Genomic DNA, 17,435 nt, shown 5'->3' on the forward strand with positions numbered 1-17,435 from the left:
CACTATGTGATGTCACTACATATCCCACAGGATAACACATCTACACTATGTGATGTCACTACATATCCCACAGGATAACACATCTATACTACGTGATGTCGCTACATATCCCACAGGACAACACGTCTACACTACGCGATGTCACTACATATCACACAGGATAACACATCTACACTATGTGATGTCACTACATATCACACAGGATAACACATCTACACTATGTGATGTCACTACATATCCCACAGGATAACACATCTATACTACGTGATGTCGCTACATATCACACAGGACAACACGTCTACACTACGCGATGTCACTACATATCACACAGGATAACACATCTACACTATGTGATGTCACTACATATCACACAGGATAACACGTCTACACTACGCGATGTCACTACATATCACACAGGATAACACGTCTACACTACGCGATGTCACTACATATCACACAGGATAACACATCTACACTATGTGATGTCACTACATATCACACAGGATAACACATCTACACTATGTGATGTTGCTACATATCACACAGGATAACACATCTATACTACGTGATGTCGCTACATATCACACAGGACAACACGTCTACACTACGCGATGTCACTACATATCACACAGGATAACACATCTACACTATGTGATGTCACTACATATCACACAGGATAACACGTCTACACTATGCGATGTCACTACATATCACACAGGATAACACATCTACACTATGTGATGTCGCTACATATCACACAGGACAACACATATAGACTATGTGATGTCACTACATATCACACAGGATAACACGTCTACACTACGTGATGTCACTACATATCACACAGGATAACACGTCTACACTACGCGATGTCACTACATATCACACAGGATAACACATCTACACTATGTGATGTCACTACATATCACACAGGATAACACATCTACACTATGTGATGTTGCTACATATCACACAGGATAACACGTCTACACTATGTGATGTCACTAAATATCACACAGGATAACATATTTACACTATGTGATGTCGCTACATATCACACAGGATAACACGTCTACACTACGCGATGTCACTACATATCACACAGGATAACACGTCTACACTACGCGATGTCACTACATATCACACAGGATAACACGTCTACACTATGTGATGTCACTACATATCACACAGGATAACACATCTACACTATGTGATGTCACTACATATCACACAGGATAACAAGTCTACACTATGTGATGTCACTACATATCACACAGGATAACACATCTACACTACGCGATGTCACTACATATCACACAGGATAACACGTCTACACTATGTGATGTCACTACATATCACACAGGATAACACATCTACACTATGTGATGTCACTACATATCACACAGGATAACACATCTACACTATGTGATGTCACTACATATCACACAGGATAACACGTCTACACTATGTGATGTCACTACATATCACAGGATAACACATCTACACTATGTGATGTCACTACATATCACACAGGATAACACGTCTACACTATGTGATGTCACTACATATCACACAGGATAACACGTCTACACTATGTGATGTCACTACATATCACACAGGATAACACATCTACACTATGTGATGTCACTACATATCACACAGGATAACACGTCTACACTATGTGATGTCACTACATATCACACAGGATAACACATCTACACTATATGATGTCACTACATATCACACAGGATAACACATCTACACTATGTGATGTCACTACATATTACACAGGATAACACATACAGACTATGTGATGTCACTAAATATCACACAGGATAACAAGTCTATACAATGTGATGTCACTAAATATCACACAGGATAACATATTTACACTATGTGATGTCACTACATATCACACAGGATAACACGTCTACACTATGTGATGTCACTAAATATCACACAGGATAACATATTTACACTATGTGATGTCACTACATATCACACAGGATAACACATCTACACTATGTGATGTCACTACATATCACACAGGATAACACGTCTACACTATGTGATGTCACTACATATCACACAGGATAACACATCTACACTATGTGATGTCACTTCAAATCACAGAGGATAACACATATAGACTATGTGATGTCACTACATATCACACAGGATAACAAGTCTATACAATGTGATGTCACTACATATCACACAGGATAACACGTCTACACTATGTGATGTCACTAAATATCACACAGGATAACATATTTACACTATGTGATGTCACTACATATCACACAGGATAACACATCTACACTATGTGATGTCACTACATATCACACAGGATAACATGTCTACACTATGTGATGTCACTAAATATCACACAGGATAACATATCTACACTATGTGATGTCACTACATATCACACAGGATAACACATCTACACTACGTGATGTCACTACATATCACACAGGATAACACATCTACACTATGTGATGTCACTACATATCACACAGGATAACACGTCTACACTATGTGATGTCACTACATATCACACAGGATAACACATCTACACTATGTGATGTCACTTCAAATCACAGAGGATAACACATATAGACTATGTGATGTCACTACATATCACACAGGATAACAAGTCTATACAATGTGATGTCACTACATATCACACAGGATAACACATCTACACTATGTGATGTCACTACATATCACACAGGATAACACGTCTACACTATGTGATGTCACTAAATATCACACAGGATAACATATTTACACTATGTGATGTCACTACATATCACACAGGATAACACATCTACACTATGTGATGTCACTAAATATCACACAGGATAACATATTTACACTATGTGATGTCACTACATATCACACAGGATAACACGTCTACACTATGTGATGTCACTAAATATCACACAGGATAACATATTTACACTATGTGATGTCACTACATATCACACAGGATAACACATCTACACTATGTGATGTCACTACATATCACACAGGATAACACATCTACACTATGTGATGTCACTACATATCACACAGGATAACACGTCTACACTATGTGATGTCACTAAATATCACACAGGATAACATATCTACACTATGTGATGTCACTACATATCACACAGGATAACACATCTACACTACGTGATGTCACTTCATATCACACAGGATAACACGTCTACACTACGTGATGTCACTTCATATCACAGAGGATAACACATTTATACTAAGTGATGTCACTTCATATCATACAGGACAACACGTCTATACTACATGATGTCACTACATATCACACAGGATAACACATCTATACCACGTGATGTCATTTACTATCACACGGGATAACATGTCTATACCACGTGATGTCACATATCAAACGGGATAACACGTCTATACCACGTGATGTCACTACATATCACACAGGATAACATGTCTATACCACGTGATATCACTACATATAACACAGGATTACATGTCTACTGTATACCACGTGAGGTCACTGTAACATATAGAACAGTCCGCTATATACCGTCTTGCTGTAGGCGTCCCATTTTCCGACTTGGTACTGAGATTCTGTTTGGGCCTCACGACTCGTCTGTACCTGGAAACACATTTAGGACATGTTAGATGTCTCGGCTCCGTCTTATTATCAGGTGCATGTGCAGCGGGGAGCAGAGTATGGTGAATGGGGCCACACATGTCCCGGAAATTACCCCAGGATTATGGAGTGAACATCTTCAGATACATTTACACAAGAATTTTTAGTCTCCGCAATGAAAACCCGCACAGCTGTACCATAAATGTAAAATAAACCTGCCCGCGACATGAAACCGCGCAGCGGAAAATCAGCTCAGATAAGAGGGGCCTGCGGGTGTACAGATCAGAGGGGCCTGTGGGGGTACAGATCAGAGGGGCCTGCGGGTGTACAGATCAGAGGGGCCTGTGGGGGTATAGATCAGAGGGGCCTGCGGGGGTATAGATCAGAGGGGCCTGTGGGTGTACAGATCAGAGGGGCCTGCGGGTGTACAGATCAGAGGGGCCTGTGGGGGTACAGATCAGAGGGGCCTGCGGGGGTATAGATCAGAGGGGCCTAAGGGGGTACAGATCAGAGGGGCCTGTGGGTGTACAGATCAGAGGGCCCTGCGGGTGTACAGATCAGAGGGGCCTACGGGGGTACGGATCAGAGGGGCCTACGGGGGTACGGATCAGAGGGGCCTGTGGGTGTACAGATCAGAGGGGCCTACGGGGGTACGGATCAGAGGGGCCTGTGGGTGTACAGATCAGAGGGGCCTACGGGGGTACGGATCAGAGGGGCCTGTGGGTGTACAGATCAGAGGGCCCTGCGGGTGTACAGATCAGAGGGGCCTACGGGGGTACGGATCAGAGGGGCCTGTGGGTGTACAGATCAGAGGGGCCTGCAGGTGTACAGATCAGAGGGGCCAGTATGGGTATAGATCAGAGGGGCCTGCGGGTGTACAGATCAGAGGGGCCTACGGGGGTACAGATCAGAGGGGCCTACGGGGGTACAGATCAGAGGGGCCTACGGGGGTACAGATGAGAGGGGCCTGTGGGTGTACAGATCAGAAGGGCCTGTGGGGGTACAGATCAGAGGGGCCAGTGGGTGTACAGATCGGAGGGGCACTGTGGGTGTACAGATCAGAGGGGCCTGCGGGTGTACAGATCAGAGGGGCCCTGTGGGTGTACAGATCAGAGGGGCCTGTGGGTGTACAGATCAGAGGGGCCTGCGGGTGTACAGATCAGAGGGGCCCTGTGAAGTACAGATCAGAGGGGCCTGCGGGGGTACAGATCAGAGGGGCCTGTTGGGGTAAAAATCAGAGGGGCCTGTGGAAGTACAGATCAGAGGGGCCTGTGGGTGTACAGATCAGAGGGGCCTGCAGGGGTACAGATCAGAGGGGCCCTGTGGGGGTACAGATCAGAGGGGCCTGTGGGTGTACAGATCAGAGGGGCCTGTGGGAGTACAAATCAGAGGGGCCTGTGGGGGTACAGATCAGAAGGGCCCTGTGGGGGTACAGATCAGAGGGGCCTGTGGGGGTACAGATCAGTGGGGCCTGTGGGGGTACAGATCAGAGGGGCCTGTGGGGGTACAGATCAGAGGGGCCTGTGGGGGTACAGATCAGAGGGGCCTGTGGGGGTACAGATCAGAGGGGCCTGTGGGGGTACAGATCAGAGGGGCCTGTGGGGGTACAGATCAGTGGGGCCTGTGGGGGTACAGATCAGAGGGGCCTGTGGGGGTACAGATTGAGTGCTCTGGACACGTCCCTACCACCCTTGGGGTACGAGTCTGGGCCGCCTTCTGAGATGCCGGGGCCGACTTTGTGGACTACAGAATAACGACCATTGAGGTTTTCCAATGATCCCTTTATTACAACCAATCAGACTGGACAGATGATCCGGCTGTGATTTGTCGCCATGGTTACATATTGACCTCAGCCAGCTCGCCGGCGCGCTCCGTCAGCACTTTCACGGTCCTGGTGATGATGGGTTCTCCGCTCTTGTCTCCGGTTGGATATTGCGTCACCTCCACGATCTCGGTGACGACGGTCTCGGTCACCTCTGTCACTTCTGTCACCTCCCTGGTGGCGAGCGGCTTCCATGAGCAGCTGCTCCCGGAGGCCCTCTGTGCGGTGCCCCTCTGCAGTGTCCATATGTTGCCGCCATGGTCGGGTGTCGACCTGGGCGTGTCCCGTCGGACCGGCTGGACGTTGGCGTCGGCGTTGTTCTGTTTTGGCAGCGGCTCTTTGGTTTGGGTTTTGCTGGTTGCCGTGGTGATGTTCAGGTCCTTGTCGTTCAGCCGCTCGATCTTCTTGTCCGTGGCGCAGGCGGCGCTGGCTTCCACATTGTTCCTCACGCTCTGGATGTCGATGATGGACTCCTTCATACAGCCTTCCTTCAGGCCCCGCTGGGATTTCTTGTCCCCCAGGCAGCCGGGCCGGCTGACAGAATTACCCATGGTCCCCGGATGGCACAGGAGCGTCAGACATCAGCGCATCATCGGCCTGAAACAGAAACCAAAGACGTTACCACTGCCTGAGACGTGACCACGGCAGCCACAACATCGAAACGGGCATCAATGGCTGGCAGGTGACCTGTCCTCAGAGTGACCAATCACAGTGCAGCTCTCATTCTACCACAGCAGTGCCACAAATGAGAGCTGCACTATGATCGGCTGCAATAGTTTATTGGATATTAATAAAACATTCTTTTTCTGTAATAGTTTTTTTCTCAAACAATGTGCCAAGACCAGTGACCAGTGACAATGTGACCACAAGACCATTGACCACGTGACCAGTGATAATGTGACCAATGACATTGTGACCCCCAGACCAGTGACAATGTGACCAAGTGACCACGCCACCACCAGGCCAGTGACCAATAACAATGTGTACTCTGCCTTTATACAATATGGAACCGCCCATATGATGTCATTTTTTTCGAAGCTTCTGATAGGTTTATTGACAACATCTGAGTTAATTAGAGACACACCTGTGGATGTATTGTAATGCACACCTGAAATACACAGCTTCTTTGTGCAGCATCATGGGAAAGTGAAAAGAAATCAGCCAAGATCTCAGGAAGAGAATTGTGGACTTGCACAAGTCTGGTTCATCCTTGGGTGCAATTTCCAGATACCTGAAGATGCCTCATTCATCTGTACAAACAATTATACGCAAGTACAAACAAGCTGGGAATGTCCGGCCATCATACCGCTCAGGAAGGAGACTGGTTCTGTGCACCAGAGATGACCGTGCTGTGGTCAGACGAGTGCAGATCAACCCAAGAACAAAAGCAGAAGACCTTGTGAAGATGCTGGCGGAAGCTGGTAACATTGTGTCATTATCCACAGTGAGACGAGTCCTGTATCAACATGGGCTGAAAGCCCGCTCTGCAGGAAGAAGCCATTACTCCAAAAGAAACAGAAAAACCCAGATTATTGTTTGTGAGATCGGGTAACAGACCCTCAGCGGTGTAACAATCGTTTCTTATCATTTTGTCGTTAGTGAAATGAATATTTTTCCTCCACTTTTTGGGAGTGGGTTTTGTGTGATATTCGTTGTTTTTTTTGTTCTTTTACCAGTCATCGCAGTTCAGGAATGTTGTGCAAAGTTTAAAAATACGTTTTGTTTTTGTATTTAATTTGTTTTGCGTTTTTTTATAGCAAAAATGTGCCCACTTCACGAAACGGCAGAAATGTTTTCCCCTAAATGTGTAGGTCGATGACATCCCTCCAGGAGCAGAGAACGTCTGCGACAAATGATGTGAATATTCAACAAGGATGAATCCGGCGATAACGTGGAAACCGCAGCACCATGTGCCCGTTATTGCTGTACTGTGCCTTTAAGGCCGTCACCCGCTGGGCGCAGGTTGGCAGTGCCGCGTATATCCGCCATCTTTGTGCCCTCATTGTGAGTCTCTTCCCAGTATCAGGCGGCTCATGTAGCAGGTAAACACCAGCACGAGGCGCCGCGTCGGCCTCCAGAGGGGTAATGTCTGCAGGGTCAAGGGCCACACACCCAGATAGACCCCTAGGGTCAGCGCATTAATATGAGTGGACGGTGGGCGACGCCTGGGCCTGGCAGGTCGGGGGAGGGCAGTGTGATCCTCACGTGTCTGCGGCCTCTGCCAGGACATCTCAATCAGCGCCCGCCGGGGTCTCAGCGCTGAGGAGACGGCGCAGTGTTTTGTCTGCAGGATTAAATGGTCAGGAGGGCGGAGGGATTAACGCCCGGCGGGAGGCCGAGGACAGGAGGAGCCCCTCACCTTCCATAGGGATTATCCCCGAGACCCTCCCTCACATGTGTATACGGTACACAGCCTCCACTCACTAATAATACACTGTGTGCGACTCCCATCAGGGGGCGTCTGGTCGGGTCCAAATATATTCTGCAGCCGGACAACGACCCCCAACATCCAGCAGATGTCACTAAATGCGGAGTCCTGGGGGGTCACAATCCACAGAGCCCCGATCTCACATCATCCAGTCTGTCTGGATCAAGAAGAGACAGAAGGATCCGCACAAGGGTCATACATAGGATCCGTACAAGCCTCATACACAGGAGGATCCGCACAGCCTCATACACAGGAGGATCCTCACAAGCCTCATACACAGGAGGATCCGCACAGCCTCATACACGGGAGGATCCTCACAAGCCTCATACACAGGAGGATCCGCACAGCCTCATACACAGGAGGATCCACACAGCCTCATACACGGGAGGATCCGCACAGCCTCATACACAGGAGGATCCGTACAAGCCTCATACACAGGAGGATCCGCACAGCCTCATACACAGGAGGATCCACACAGCCTCATACACAGGAGGATCCGCACAGCCTCATACACAGGAGGATCCACACAGCCTCATACACAGGAGGATCCGCACAGCCTCATACACAGGAGGATCCTCACAAGCCTCATACACAGGAGGATCCGCACAGCCTCATACACAGGAGGATCCGCACAGCCTCATACACAGGAGGATCCGCACAGCCTCATACACAGGAGGATCTGCACAGCCTCATACACAGGAGGATCCGCACAGCCTCATACACAGGAGGATCCTCACAAGCCTCATACACGGGAGGATCCGCACAGCCTCATACACGGGAGGATCCGCACAGCCTCATACACAGGAGGATCCGCACAGCCTCATACACAGGAGGATCCCCACAGCCTCATACACAGGAGGATCTGCACAGCCTCATACACAGGAGGATCTGCACAGCCTCATACACAGGAGGATCTGCACAGCCTCATACACAGGAGGATCCTCACAAGCCTCATACACAGGAGGATCTGCACAGCTTCATACACAGGAGGATCTGCACAGCCTCATACACAGGAGGATCCGCACAAGCCTCATACACAGGAGGATCCGCACAAGCCTCATACATGGGAGGATCCGCACAGCCTCCAGCCTCATACACAGGAGGATCCGCACAAGCCTCATACACAGGAGGATCCGCACAAGCCTCATACACGGGAGGATCCGCACAGCCTCATACACGGGAGGATTCGCACAGCCTCATACACGGGAGGATCCGCACAGCCTCATACATGGGAGGATCCGCACAAGCCTCATACACAGGAGGATCTGCACAAGCCTCATACACAGGAGGATCTGCACAAGCCTCATACATGGGAGGATCCGCACAGCCTCATACACAGAAGGATCTGCACAGCCTCATACACAGAAGGATCTGCACAGCCTCATACACAGGAGGATCTGCACAGCCTCATACACAGGAGGATCCGCACAGCCTCATACACAGGAGGATCCTCACAAGCCTCATACACAGGAGGATCTGCACAGCCTCATACACAGGAGGATCTGCACAGCCTCATACACAGGAGGATCCACACAAGCCTCATACATGGGAGGATCCGCACAGCCTCCAGCCTCATACACAGGAGGATCCACACAAGCCTCATACACAGGAGGATCCGCACAAGCCTCATACATGGGAGGATCCGCACAGCCTCATACACAGGAGGATCCTCACAAGCCTCATACACAGGAGGATCCGCACAGCCTCATACACAGGAGGATCCGCACAGCCTCATACACAGGAGGATCTGCACAGCCTCATACACAGGAGGATCCTCACAAGCCTCATACACAGGAGGATCTGCACAGCCTCATACACGGGAGGATCCTCACAAGCCTCATACACAGGAGGATCCGCACAGCCTCATACACAGGAGGATCCGCACAGCCTCATACACAGGAGGATCTGCACAGCCTCATACACAGGAGGATCCTCACAAGCCTCATACACAGGAGGATCCGCACAGCCTCATACACGGGAGGATCCGCACAGCCTTATACACGGGAGGATCTGCACAGCCTCATACACAGGAGGATCCGCACAGCCTCATACACAGGAGGATCCGCACAGCCTCATACACGGGAGGATCCGCACAGCCTCATACACGGGAGGATCCGCACAGCCTCATACACAGGAGGATCCGCACAGCCTCATACACAGGAGGATCCGCACAGCCTCATACACAGGAGGATCTGCACAGCCTCATACACAGGAGGATCGGCACAGCCTCATACACAGGAGGATCTGCACAGCCTCATACACAGGAGGATCTGCACAGCCTCATACACAGGAGGATCCTCACAAGCCTCATACACAGGAGGATCCGCACAGCCTCATACACAGGAGGATCCGCACAAGCCTCATACACAGGAGGATCCGCACAAGCCTCATACACGGGAGGATCTGCACAGCCTCCAGCCTCATACACAGGAGGATCCGCACAAGCCTCATACACAGGAGGATCCGCACAAGCCTCATACACGGGAGGATCCGCACAGCCTCATACACGGGAGGATCCGCACAGCCTCATACATGGGAGGATCCGCACAAGCCTCATACACAGGAGGATCTGCACAAGCCTCATACACAGGAGGATCTGCACAAGCCTCATACATGGGAGGATCCGCACAGCCTCATACACAGAAGGATCTGCACAGCCTCATACACAGGAGGATCTGCACAGCCTCATACACAGGAGGATCCTCACAAGCCTCATACACAGGAGGATCCGCACAGCCTCATACACAGGAGGATCCGCACAAGCCTCATACACAGGAGGATCCGCACAAGCCTCATACACGGGAGGATCTGCACAGCCTCCAGCCTCATACACAGGAGGATCCGCACAAGCCTCATACACAGGAGGATCCACACAAGCCTCATACATGGGAGGATCCGCACAGCCTCCAGCCTCATACACAGGAGGATCCGCACAAGCCTCATACACAGGAGGATCCGCACAAGCCTCATACATGGGAGGATCCGCACAAGCCTCATACATGGGAGGATCCGCACAAGCCTCATACACAGGAGGATCCGCACAAGCCTCATACACGGGAGGACCCGCACAGCCTCATACATGGGAGGATCCGCACAAGCCTCATACATGGGAGGATCCGCACAGCCTCATACATGGGAGGATCCGCACAGCCTCATACACAGGAGGATCCGCACAAGCCTCATACACAGGAGGATCTGCACAAGCCTCATACATGGGAGGATCTGCACAAGCCTCATACATAGGAGGATCCACACAAGCCTCATACATGGGAGGATCCGCACAAGCCTCATACATGGGAGGATCCGCACAGCCTCATACACAGGAGGATCCGCACAGCCTCATACATGGGAGGATCCGCACAGCCTCATACACAGGAGGATCCGCACAAGCCTCATACACAGGAGGATCCGCACAAGCCTCATACATGGGAGGATCCGCACAGCCTCATACACAGGAGGATCCGCACAGCCTCATACATGGGAGGATCCGCACAGCCTCATACACAGGAGGATCCGCACAAGCCTCATATGTGTCGCCAGGGGTTAAGGAGATACCCAGAACCGGGCCAAGGGGTCGCTTCTGGAAAGGGGATCACGGTGTCGTGACCCGGTCTGTGCTCCCTGGTTCCACAATAAAAAGGGGGGTTATGTTCGTGACGCCACCCGTGGAATGTGATCAGAGATGACCACCGCTGCTGCAGAACCTCCGGGGTGATGGAAGGCAGCTTGAGATGGGACGGCTCCCCACGGGTAGAGCCTTTTCCCCGGGGCAGTATGTTAGTCTATGGGGGGAGTGCAGGACACGAGCACAATAAACAGGCAGACTCACGGTTTTGCAGTTTCTTTGTCTTTTACTGATGATGGTTGTCACAAACCACCGGGGGGGTCACTCAGAAATCCCCCGCGCTGGCTACCAGTACGTCACAATCGGGGGGTAACAAGTGGGGGTCACCCCTCCTTTATACCTCCCGACCGACAGACAGAGCACGTGACGCGCTCTCTAGCGCCCCTCTTATAGTCAGGCCAATTATGGAATTGCCCGACAATAAGCAAGGAGGCCGCTATACTACTTATGCCGATTATTGAAGGGTCCCCGGTGAGAGTAAGGTATATATTCCCCCGACCTCCGCGGGCGGAATATATAAAATCTCCCCGAATCTCACTGGCCTCCCCACAATAATCCTTGGCACAATTCGCTGCCACCAACCGATTTACGGTAACTATTAGCCGAACACACAGACGTGGGATTCAAGATCGAGATAACAGAACAGCCCAAGATTAATTATATAATTTAATCAGCCTAAAGCACACTAGAACTACAATATATACAATAGGGAATCTACAGAATATACATATGTCAGAGTACAGTTACAGATAAAGCATGTTTTACAAACAGGTATGCAATTCAATCAGTTACCTTGTGCGTCTGGCCACAAGGGGGCGCTGTAGGCCAGGTTTCTAGGATCCTTCCCACAGATGTTTCCTACACGTGACCCCCAGCGAAAGAACCCTGGAAAATGGCCGAAGTAGGGTTATCAACCTGGGCAGATCCAGGTCCCCTCCTACCTTAGTGACCTCACAGGGAAGCACTGCCACTCCCCCTGCATGGATCAGAATTATCCAGCAAAGGGGATATTGGCCATAACTTTGCCTGGGAGCGTCGTAGGCAGACGCCAATGCTCTCATTGTGACAGTTATGAATTTAGCTACAGAACGAGGGGACTCATGACCTGTCTGCCAGTTCCCCATTGGCTGATATCACGCCTGGGGCATTTCCCAATGTCCTGCTCCCATAAAAAGGGTGTGCCGGCATCGTCCGCATGCGGAGACACCATTTTTATGGTTGCCATATTTATCGGAAATATGGCTTGCGAGATATGAACCATTTTTTACTGGAGTCGTTCTGTCTAGCTAGTTCCATAGCCTTGCTAATGAGATACAACTCTTGTTACAGGGTGACGGCAGGGAGTCATCCTGTGTCCATTGTTCCCACACCACCTCATTTCCATATCACAGGACATGGCCATGGAGGTGTAAGTGGAACACTGAGAACAAGAAGGGAGGGGGCACTGCCAGGGAGTGATGAGGGATTATGACTGGAGTCATAATTCCTCTTCATATCCCAGGATTTGCCTCACACCTCCCCCCTTTTGAGGGCGCTAGGGGGCAGCACACTCCGGTGTTCCCCCGTGCGCCCGTCCGCGACCTCTCCTTGTCGGGACAGCCCGTCTGCGTTACCGTGGTCACGGCCCCTTTTGTGGCGAATGGTGAAGTTGTATTGCTGGAGCGCAAGGCTCCATCGCAACAATCGCCCATTCGTCCCAGAGACGGTGTGCAACCAGCTGAGGGGATTGTGGTCCGTCTCCACGATGAAGTGGCGCCCGTATAGATAGGGTTGCAGACGCTGCAGGGCCCACACTATGGCCAGGCACTCCTTCTCCATCGTGGAATAGGCAACTTCCCTTGGTAACAGCTTCCTGCTCAGGTACAAGACTGGGTGCTCTTGGCTCGCAGAGTCCACCTGGCTGAGCACCGCACCGAGGCCGAAGTCACTGGCGTCGGTCTGTACTACAAACGGCCGCGTGAAGTCGGCTGCCTGTAGCACGGGCGGGCTGGACAGGGCGTCCTTTAGGGCCCGGAAGGCTGTCTCGCAGTCCATTGTCCAATCGACTGCAGAGGGCAGCTTCTTCTTGGTGAGGTCCGTCAAGGGCTTTGCCAGGCTACTATAGCATGGAACAAACCTCCTATAGTACCCAGCGGTCCCCAAGAAGGACATCACCTGCTTCTTGGTCCTGGGGGTGGGCCAGGATGCGATGGCTTCCACTTTCTCAGGCTCGGGCTTCAGTGTTCTCCCACCTACCCGGTGACCGAGGTACTGGACCTCGCTCATGGCCAGCTGACACTTTCCCGGCTTGATGGTCAAACCTGCCCGGTGGATCCGCCTGAGCACCTGTGCTAGATGCTCTAGGTGGTCCTCCCAGGTGGGACTGAAGACGGCAATGTCATCCAGGTACGCGGCCGCGTACCCTTCAAGTCCCTTGAGCAGGGTGTTGACCATCCGCTGGAAAGTGGCAGGGGCATTCCTCATCCCGAATGGCATCACCGTGGACTCGTACAGTCCAAATGGGGTAATAAAGGCAGAGCGTTCCCTGGCCTTGCGAGTCAGGGGGATCTGCCAATATCCCCGGCTCAGATCCATGATGGTCAGGTACTGAGCCCCGGCCAACTGATCGAGCAGGTCATCGATGCGTGGCATTGGGTACGCATCGGCGACCGTGACCGCATTGAGCCCCCTGTAGTCCACGCAGAACCGAGTGGTTCGGTCCTTCTTAGGGACGAGGACTACAGGCGAGGCCCAAGCGCTGTTGGATGCCTGGATCACCCCCAGCTTCAGCATCTCGTCAATCTCCTGGCGCATGTGTTGCTGCACCTCCAGGGAGACCCGATATGCTGAACGCCGGATCGGGGGATGATCCCCAGTGTCCACGTGATGGACAGCCAAGTCAGTCCTTCCGGGCTGGTTGGTAAACAACCCCCGGAAGGGGAGGAGGGTGGCCCACAGCTGGGACCGTTGGTCTTCCAAGAGCTGGTGGCCAACCTCCACATCCTCAATGGATCCGCCTGCCCTAACCTGGGCTAGCATATCCAAGAGGGTTTCCGCTTCTCCCTCCTCGGGCAGGTTGCACACGGGGAGCGCACATGCCTCCCGCTCAAGATGTGCCTTCATCATGTTCACATGGAAGGGCTTCCGCCTCCCACGGGCAGGGTCCAGGGTGACCAGGTACGTTACAGGGTTGAGCTGCTGGTACACGAGGTATGGGCCTTCCCAGGCTGCCTGAAGCTTGTCCTGTGGTACGGGGACCAGTACCCACACCTTTTGACCCACTTGGTAGGTCCTCTCACAAGCGTTCTGGTCGTACCAACGCTTCTGATCGGCCTGGGCTTGAGCCATATTGTCGTGTACCAGTTGCGTCAAGGCCTGCATTTTGTCCCGGAAGCGCATGACATACTCGATAACCGACACTCCAGGGGTGGCCAAATCCCCTTCCCAAGCCTCTTTCACCAGAGCCAGGGGGCCCCGCACACGTCGCCCGTACAGGAGCTCAAACGGTGAGAATCCTGTTGAGGCCTGTGGAACCTCCCGGTAAGCAAATAACAGGTGTGGGAGATACCGCTCCCAGTCACGCCCATGGGAGTCGACCAACATCTTAAGCATCTGCTTTAAGGTGCCATTGAACCGCTCGCACAGGCCATTAGTCTGTGGATGGTACGGGCTGGCCACCAGATGTCGCACCTGGACTTGCTTACAGAGGGCCTCCATCAGCTGGAACATGAATTGGGTCCCCCGGTCAGTGAGCATTTCCTGGGGAAAACCCACTCGGGAGAAAATCTCCAGCAATGCGGTGGCCACCTTGTCAGCCCGAATGGACGACAAGGCCACTGCTTCTGGGTACCGGGTGGCATAGTCCACTACCGTCAGTATGAAGCGTTTCCCGGAGCTGCTGGGGATGGCCAGCGGGCCGACCAGATCCACAGCCACCCTCCTGAAAGGCTCATCGATGATTGGCAGAGATACTAGTGGGGCTTTGGGGTGTGGCCCCGCCTTCCCCACTCTCTGACAGGTTTCACACGAACGGCAGTAGGCAGCCACATCGGCCCCCATTTTTGGCCAGTAGAAATGCTGGTTTAACCTGGCCTTGGTCTTAGCGATCCCTAGGTGTCCGGCCATCGGAATCTCATGTGCGATCCGCAACAACTCCGTCCGGAACGGATAGGGTACCACCAACTGTCGGTCCCTGGGCCACGCCTCCGGTGAACCCTGCTGGACCGTGGCCCGGTACAGCCGTCCTTGGTCCCAGACCACTCGCTCCGGGTCCGAGTCCGAGGGAGGCTGTGCCGCCTGCTCCTTAAGAGCTTTCAGGCTGTCGTCAGCTTCTAACGCTGCCTGAAACCCCTGACTAGATGTGGCCAGAATCGACGAGACTGTCACATCTTCAGTCAGTACCCCGGGACCTGTGTCCTGGCCTCCACCTGACTCGGCTGCCACTTGGTCAGAAGGGGAAGAGCTATCGGACCTCCGGGAGGCCCCTTGGCTTCCAGCACTCCCACTGCGGGTGACAGCGGCCACAGCCGCTGCGACCGTGGGTCGTGCCTGCTCCTCCTCCGTTCCTGACCAAGTCGCCGGTTCAGGCAGACCTACCTGGCTTCCTGACACCCCGGTTGTGGGGGAACCATGCACCGAGATCTTACCTGGGAGCACTTCCGCTCCTGGACCGGCCCCAATCTCACCTGCCTGTTCCCCTCCTGCAGCAACAGAACCCCGCTGTGAAATCTCTGGGGACCCCACATTTGCTGTGGTAGCCCCCACCCCACACACTGGTCCTCCCCCTGCAGCACCCTGCTCTCTGCTTATCCCTGCAGAGGGCAACAGATCCCAGCTCACAGGCTGATTACTTGTAGAGGCATTGTCACACCTTTCTCTGACCCCCTCCCCTGTCACAGCTGCAGCTGTGTGTGTGTCTATGGTGTCTATGCAAGCAGAAATATCAGAGTTCACTCCCTCCTCCCTTACATCATTCATAGATAACACATTAACATTGTCCGGAGGCATGTCAGTACTGGCTGAAGGTTCAGCCCTTGGTTGGGGCCCAAACTGGGAGGTTATCTGCCCCAAATCTGTCCCAAGTAGCACGTTTGCGGGGATCCGAGCAGTTACCCCCACCTCCCTCACCCCTCGCCCTGCGCCCCAGTCCACATAAATGTCAGCAACAGGCAGCGCCGGGTCAATGCCTCCAATCCCGGAGACAGCGAGGGTTTTCCCAGGGATCAAGTCTTGGGGGGACACCATCTCAGGCCGCACCAGAGTCACCTCCGAGGCGCTGTCTCGCAGTCCTATGGTCACAGACCGGCCGACGGTGACAGGTTGGAAGCTGTCCAGGGACCTACCACCACCCCCACCCACACAATACACCTTGGGCGGCCCTTGGGACGGGGACGGAGCCGGGGCCTTGGGACGCTGAGGGCACATGGCCTTGAAGTGTCCAGGTAGGTTGCACTGGTGGCACCGTCTTGGTTCTGCCACGGGCCTGGAGAGGGGAGTTGAGGGGGACACCCCCTGCAGTCTAGGGGCAGGTGGGGCAGTCGCAGAATTCATCTTACCCCCTCTCCAGGTGCTGCTGGTGGCTGCTCTCCTGGCTTCCGGAGCCCGATTGTTGGTGTAGTCATCGGCCAGGGCAGCTGTAGCCGTGGACCCCTTTGGCTTCTGGTCTCGGATGAACTGGCGGAGATCCTCAGGGCAGTTCCACAAGAGTTGCTCCGTGATGAACAAGTCCAGGATCTCCGGTCCGGTGGAAAGCTGCAGGCCTTGGGTCCAGTGGTCGGAAGCTCGGGCAAGTGCCCGCCGGTGGTCAGCCCAGGAGTCCTTTGGTCCCTTCTGTAGGCTCCGGAACTTCTTGCGGTAGGACTCTGGGGTGAGGTTGTACTGTTGGATCAGGGCCCGCTTGATGGTGTCGTAGCCCTGATCTGCCTCAGCAGGCACGTCCCCA

The 17,435-nt window shown here is 52.5% G+C and overlaps 1 protein-coding gene across 3 annotated transcripts in view; it reads right to left on the reverse strand.

The window, feature by feature from the left end:
- LOC142316948 (microtubule-actin cross-linking factor 1, isoforms 6/7-like) overlaps positions 1-17,435 on the reverse strand; it is a 204,694-nt gene that overhangs the window by 90,749 nt on the left and 96,510 nt on the right. For all 3 annotated transcript variants that reach the window (XM_075352764.1, XM_075352765.1, XM_075352766.1), the window contains exons 2-3: positions 5,489-6,059; positions 3,572-3,643 (exon numbers count right to left, since the gene is read on the reverse strand). In XM_075352764.1, coding sequence (XP_075208879.1) covers positions 3,572-3,643; positions 5,489-6,013 — 597 coding nt within the window. In that variant the 5' untranslated portion in view covers positions 6,014-6,059. The remainder of the gene's footprint in view (positions 1-3,571; positions 3,644-5,488; positions 6,060-17,435) is intronic.

The sequence above is a fragment of the Anomaloglossus baeobatrachus genome, chromosome 6, assembly GCF_048569485.1.
Source record: "Anomaloglossus baeobatrachus isolate aAnoBae1 chromosome 6, aAnoBae1.hap1, whole genome shotgun sequence".
Classification (NCBI taxonomy): domain Eukaryota; kingdom Metazoa; phylum Chordata; class Amphibia; order Anura; family Aromobatidae; genus Anomaloglossus; species Anomaloglossus baeobatrachus.